The 6,384-nt window shown below is 46.9% G+C and overlaps 1 protein-coding gene across 2 annotated transcripts in view; it reads left to right on the top strand.

The window, feature by feature from the left end:
• Positions 1-635: 635 nt before the first annotated feature.
• Positions 636-6,384, top strand: part of ACVR2A (activin A receptor type 2A) — a 50,480-nt gene continuing 44,731 nt past the window's right edge. Inside the window, exon 1 of one of the 2 annotated variants that reach the window (XM_042041673.1) lies at positions 636-2,363. In XM_042041673.1, the coding sequence (XP_041897607.1) occupies positions 2,309-2,363 (55 nt within the window). In that variant the 5' untranslated portion in view covers positions 636-2,308. The remainder of the gene's footprint in view (positions 2,364-6,384) is intronic. The other variant, XM_042041674.1, reaches the window with a different exon arrangement.

Raw genomic sequence — 6,384 nt, 5'->3', positions numbered from 1 at the left:
TAGATGAGCTTTAAGATCCCTTCCAACCCAATCCCTTCTGTGACTCTGAGTCTATGCTGCGGTAGCAGTAATGCTCCTGAGCAACGAGCCCACAGCCGTAGCTCTCATCTGGCTACCCGTAGGACATTTTCAGGGACGTTTTCAGGCTGGGGTGGGGGTGAGGCGGAGGACCAGGCCAACATTTGACCCCAGCGGCAGCGCCTCCAGCCTCATACCGCTGTGCACACCTTACGCCGTTGTGACCCCTCCCAGCCAGGTCCCACCGCGTGGCTGCCGGCAGCGTTTTGCCTCCATCACCTGAGCTTGGGAGCACAGCACAGCCCCCCAACACCTCGAAGGAGCCCCGCGAAGGTGAATTACCGACACTGGGGGGGTCGGGGCGGAGCGGGGCGAGGGCGCCCGAGGGGCCGCGCCCTGAGGGGCGGGAAGGGCGGGCGGGAGCGCGCCCGTGAGGCGGTGCGCGCGGGCCGCGAGGGGCGGGGCCAGCGTAGGGGAGCGCGCTCCGCCCCGCCGCGGATAGGAGGGGCGAGAGGGGGTGGGCGGGGCTAAGATGCAAATCCCGCGTTGTGATTGGGCGATGTGGCCGTCAATCCGGAGTGGCCGCCGCGGCCGTGGGGAAGGAGGGGGAGGCGGAGAGGAAACAAAAACAATCGCCCGGGCGCCGCCATCTTGGGCCGGTTCTCCACACGCCACACGGGTGAATGGGTAGATATGAGATTACCACGGGGGAGCAGCGGCAGCAGGGCACCGAGGGCTGTTCCGCGCTGCCAGCGACACTCGGCGGGCTCTAGGCACGGCCGCCGCCGCCCGGAGAGAATCCCCCGGCTCGGCCTTTTCGCCTCGCCAGCCCCTAAGCTGCACTGCTGGAGGGACAAAGTTGGGCTGAGCCGCGCTGCCTCCGCCGCCCGGGAGACCGGAGAGTTGAGCCGGGGTCAGAGTTAGGGGAGAGGGTGACGAGGGGATCGCTCCCCGCTCCACCGTGTGGGAGGCGCGGGGAGAAGGCTCTGCCTCCCCGCCCCTGCCGTCTCCTGCTGCTCGCTCCTAGGAGGAAAAGAAAAAAGAGGAAAAAAAAAAAAAAAGGCAAGAACTGGATTGAGCTCGGAGGGGTGGATTTTGTGGAGTGTCTGTGTGAGCAGCGGCGGGGCGGCGAGGAGGAGATGTGTCCGTGAGGAGGGAGAGGAGCGTGGATCCATCCAGGACCCGTGAGGAGCGAGAGGAGCCTGGATCCATCCAGCCTCAGCCCGCCGTGAGGCACAGCCGCCTCCCTTCCAAAGAAGCTCAGTTCTCCTGGAAGCACGGCACTCATCAAGGATTTGCCACAAAGAATATACCACCCTCCTCCCCAGCGCCTGGATACTGCTTTTTTTTTTTTTTTTTTTTTTTTTGGTACCCCCTCCCCAGCCACTCTTGTGTGTTTAAATACCAAATATAGCATCTTGCGGGGGGAGGGGGTGGAAATCTCCTAGAAGAATTGGAAATCTTGCTGGGATTCGGGAGTGCTGGTGCTGGAGAAGGGCGGCGAAGACGGGGGGGATGCGCTGCTCTCGCTGCCTGGCCAAGGACTAGAGATTTGCCACTTGCCGGGAAGCCCGAAGGTTTGTTTGTCCCTAGACTGTTGTTTCCCCCCTTTCCTTCTCTTGGGCTACGCTAAATCCCTCAGCATTTATTAAAGAAAACCCACGTGTAGCTGGTGGCTGGTTTTTAAGGTAGTTTTTTCATCAAACTGACAAAACTTCCTCCCTTCTCCCCGAGGCTTGGAACTGGAATGGAGCTGCTTTTCTCCCAAACACTACACGGGGTGTGAAGGGGGGGGGAGGCAGGAAAACATCGCCTTGGACTGATCCCGATCCGATCCCCCGACACTCGCACCCACGAGGGATGATCCTTCACGGCGCCTGATGTGGAAAACACTTGGAGACGCAGAGACTTCGTCGTGCTCAGCAGCTTAATCGTTGACTTGTTTTGTTTTGGTTTTTATTTATTTTTTTTAAGTGGATTCGTAGCATTACTTTTATGAATTAAATTTTGCCACCGTTTGTACAGAAGCCAAATGACACGTGTGTTTTGAAACACGGTTCCAAATATATTTATCCCTCCCTCAACCCGGATTCTCTCTAGAAAGAGCCGCGGGGAGGTCGTCAGTGTCTAAACAAACCTGATTTTTAGTGTTTTATGAACACTACCTGCTGCAGAAATGTTGCTATAAATTCCTTTATAACGGTTCAGCAAGAAGGGAGATTTTTCCAGCCTGCAGGACCCAGAAAACTGGATACTTAAAGTCACTTAAATGTTTTAACAGCATTGGAAAATGGGAGCTGCTACTAAGTTGGCGTTCGCTGTTTTTCTTATCTCTTGTTCATCAGGTAAGTGAACGTTCCTGGATTTGTCACTTTAAACGGAAGGCTTTGGGGTCAGCAGTTGAAAACTTGGGCTGGCTCTGTATGAATGAGGAGAAATCTCCCTTTTTTTTTTTTCAGGTGGCAAATGTTTGTGGATGGCATTGACTGTAAAGGCAGAAGCTGCTTTCGTGTTTATTCTTAAAAATACATAACGTGAGCACTTGAAACGCGCACAGCGCTTGGATTTCAGATCAGTTGTGTGGAATAAATGTGGAGATATAACCACCTAGTGTCACATAAGTAACCTGGCAGTGCAGTTATTGGTGTTGAATGCTGCTTTTAAATAAGAATTACCCAGCTGATTTTCCTTGTGTTTGATCTCTCTTACTCCGGACTATTCGCTGGTGAATTGCGACCTTCTTAAATGCTTCATTAATTTAGAATAGGTGCCACTCTGAAAGGCTGAGCTCGTCCTTTGGTGATAGCGAGGGGTGTGTGCGTGTAGAGATGTACCGACTGAATTGGGGTGAAAAGCCAGGCTTTCAGTTTCTAAGCAATGATTTGTAACCCTTTGTATATTGCTGTTCGTTATGTCACTGCCTTGTAGTGCAGAAAAAAAAAAATCTACTAATTTTCTCTTTAAAACAGCAGAATTCGAGGTCCAAACGCCAGCTCGGAGTCCTGGGAAGCGAGCGGGGCGTAAGGACTTCCCCACGCTCCTCCAGGAGGAAAATTGTTATGGCAGCAACCAGTGGTTGGTCAACTGTTGGTCCATTTGTGTTTGGAGCTTCATCAGTCTCACAAAAAACCCTCTTACGAGCTGCGTGAGGACCTAATGCGAGTTCACGAGCCATCCTGGCACTCCGTGCCTGCATTTGGAACGTGTATTTAGTGCTCTGCGTAGGTTTTTAGCATCCTTGCAGGGTGTGCAAAGCTACACTCGTTTTTCAGGCTAAAAGTGCTCCCGGACAAGTGCTCAGCTTCCCCGTGTGACCGGGGGAAGGGAGGAATGAGATCCCTGTAACGATGCCTTTTAAATTTCCAGCGTCGGGAGGTGGGGGATTTTGCTGAAGAGGCCGTTTTGCTGTGGTTAGTAAATGGATAAGTCTCGTCTTGTGTCTGTAGTGCTATCGATCCGCGCCGTGTGCGCTAAATGCGCTGTGAAATGGCGAGCGCTGCCAGAGAGAAACCCAAAAACCCTGCCTGTTCTAACCAGAGAAACGACACAGCGGGTTAAGGACAGCCAGAAGGTTGTTCAGGAGGTTTAATTTTTGTTCTTCTTTTGAAGCAAAATATAATTCTGACAGTTTTTGCCTTGCAGTGGAAGACGTGTGTGTTGTCTTTTCCTAATGCCTGATTTTTCAGCTCAGCAGCGGTTCTCGTAATTCAGCAATATGTTTTGTAGGGAAACTTTTTTCCTCCTCTCACTAACAGTTTCTGAAAGACTTGCTGCCATCTGCTCTCCATGCCTGTCTCTCTTCCACGTCCACCTCTAAGATCCTTTTGCCTAGAGCACAGAATAGTGGTTTTTGTTGACATTACCTATCAGACTTAATATAAAGAGCAGCTAAGCAGTAAAGAACGTCTTTTCTTTAACATTTCTCGCTCGGGTTGTTCTTGGTAAGGTGAAAAGAATGTTTCTCTTGCCTGTGAAGAATTAATCTTGGCTAAATGAGCAGGAAACTGCCTGCAATCCGGACTGCTTCTCATGTTAATGACATTGTTTTGGTGGTTATTCCAGTATTACACATTAAGTGTTCCGGTACTTAACAATTATTATACTATTTTCTACTCACACCAGGACTGCAGACACTCTAAAACTTTAGGCAAGTCTAAAAATAAATAAATTCAACAGTAAACTGTTTGGTTTATGATCAGAACTACAAGATTATGTAAGATTTTAAGCTTGAGGTATAGGCGTTTATATGAGTAGTGTTTCTTAACTGACTTATTTCAGCTTAAAACCCTACCCGATGAGTTGGTTCTAACATCATCAGAAGTTTCTTTTCCAGTCTTTAATGTGAAAATCAGTCTGCCCAGGTTATCTATTTCAGAATACTGGCAGTGGTTGAGGAGATCCTGGAGTTCAGGTGTGAAGATGCCTGGTTTGCCTCTCTGGTGTGCAGCTCCAGCTCCTCACAGGCTGTTTGAGCTGGTGGGGGGGTTGGTTTGCTATATTTGTTGATTTATTTTTAAGTGCAGCTATTTTCTGCAGATGTTTACTTGGCCAATTAATACCAGGGTTCTTTTAATAGGTGTAAATGTTGTGGGTTTTTTTCTTCGTGGTGGGTGTGGAAGTGCTCTTCAGGTTCAAAGCAATTTATTTTACTATCTGTAAACTGCTCTATGAAATCCTGAAAATGTACTGCAAATGGACAGGAATTTCCAGTGAGTTTAATCATCTTTGTTAAGGGAGTGAAAACATCTCCCCATTCTGACTAAGATATTTGAAAAAAGAGCATCTGTATTGTTATTAGGCTTTAAAATATTTGTAGATGCTTGGATAAAAGTGGGTGTAGGTTTGCGCCCATTTCTAGGAACTCCAGAGGCTGAGATGAATGCATATTAACTAAACAACAAAACAAAGTTCCCGGGTCAAGGTTCTCCATGTGCCCTCTAATATTCTGAGATAAACCTATGTGCATGTTTGATTTAAGACGGAACAGAAGATCCTGAAGTAATAATAAAATACTTCTGAACAAGCTTCCCTCTGCTGTAGGTGAGGCAAGATTGTAGAGGAGCTTAACAAGAAAACTTGTGACTAAAACAGCTTGTTCATCAAAGGAGGTTCTCTTTAGATATTATCTGTGTGCTCCCCTCCCCCAGGGAAGTGTGTTTGTGTTCTGGTGTTTTTGTGATTGCTGAGCTACACTTTATAACATTTCAGGAACAGAGAATGGGCGCTTTCATAATTTTCTGAGATTTTCGGAACATACGCCCCGTGCAGCTGAAAGTGTGGGAGATGCTGAAGTAGTGGATTTTCTTCAACCGGAATCTTAGTTTAAAATCTCATTGTTGTTTTTGTTACTCAAACTCCTTATTTCCCAACCCATCATCTCTTCTGAGATACCGGCTTTGCCTTTGGTACCTGGGTGGTCCCTCATCAAAGTAGTTCTGCGATCTCCTACAGGGAACAAGACCTGTATTTTTTAGAACTGAGGCTAAAATCAAGCTAAAAATCACCTAAGCAAAAGGAACCGTTTCAGAAAAGTGTTGGTCCTCTCTATTTCTCCTAATGCCAGATCATTCCCAAGCCACTCAGAAGGTCTTGAGCAGTTTAGCTGGAGGAAATGGCATGTCAAAGATACTTTTGTAGTTGAGGTAGTATTTTCACTGCATGGAGAGTATTTACTCTCTAATGTTTAATTTATTATTCTCTTCTCTCACAGCGATTATTATCAGAGAAATTATTTTTTAAATTGTATCTTTCCCCCCTCCAAAAAGACACCTATCTAGAATTGCAAAACTTGCTTTCCATGGTATGACTTTAGAGGCTGAATGGTTGGGTGTTCTGAAGGAATTAAGGGGAGACATGAGACATTTTCCTTTGATTTTACCTGTGTAATGTCTTTGTTTTACTGTCCTTTCATTATTAACTTGGTAACCCTTGAAAATCTTGCCAAAGGTTTGGGACTGTTTGTGAAATTGTCTCTGCTTGTGTGTTCCCCGTGAGCTGTCCATGATTGTGGTTGGACTCTAATCACTTCATTCACTTTATTGCAGGGCAATAAACCACTTCAGACTTAGTACTGCTTTTAAAGTAAAGATTCCTTTATTTTAGCAAAATGTACATTTTTTTATATTAAATGTGTTACCATTGGGCACTACCTCAGCACTCCTGATGTTACTGCTGAGAGCAGGACTTGTTTTATTAAATAAACCTATTTAATATTGTTTTCAAGAACAGACTGAGTTATGGAGAGGTTGATGTTATAAATGATTACAGCTCAAAAATCTGATAACTGTTTCTAAGTGATCTGTTAATACTTAACAGTTACAAACCCTAAATCTTCTGGGCTCTGAAAAGAGCTGTAATTGTGCTAAT

This window comes from Corvus kubaryi, unplaced genomic scaffold (assembly GCF_017639235.1).
Source record: "Corvus kubaryi isolate FWS band 111438036 unplaced genomic scaffold, C.kubaryi_AGA036_p1.0 37396, whole genome shotgun sequence".
Taxonomy (NCBI): Eukaryota; Metazoa; Chordata; class Aves; order Passeriformes; family Corvidae; genus Corvus; species Corvus kubaryi.
The sequence above is the reverse complement of the archived record's forward strand: the minus strand, read 5'-3'. Positions and strand labels throughout refer to the sequence as shown.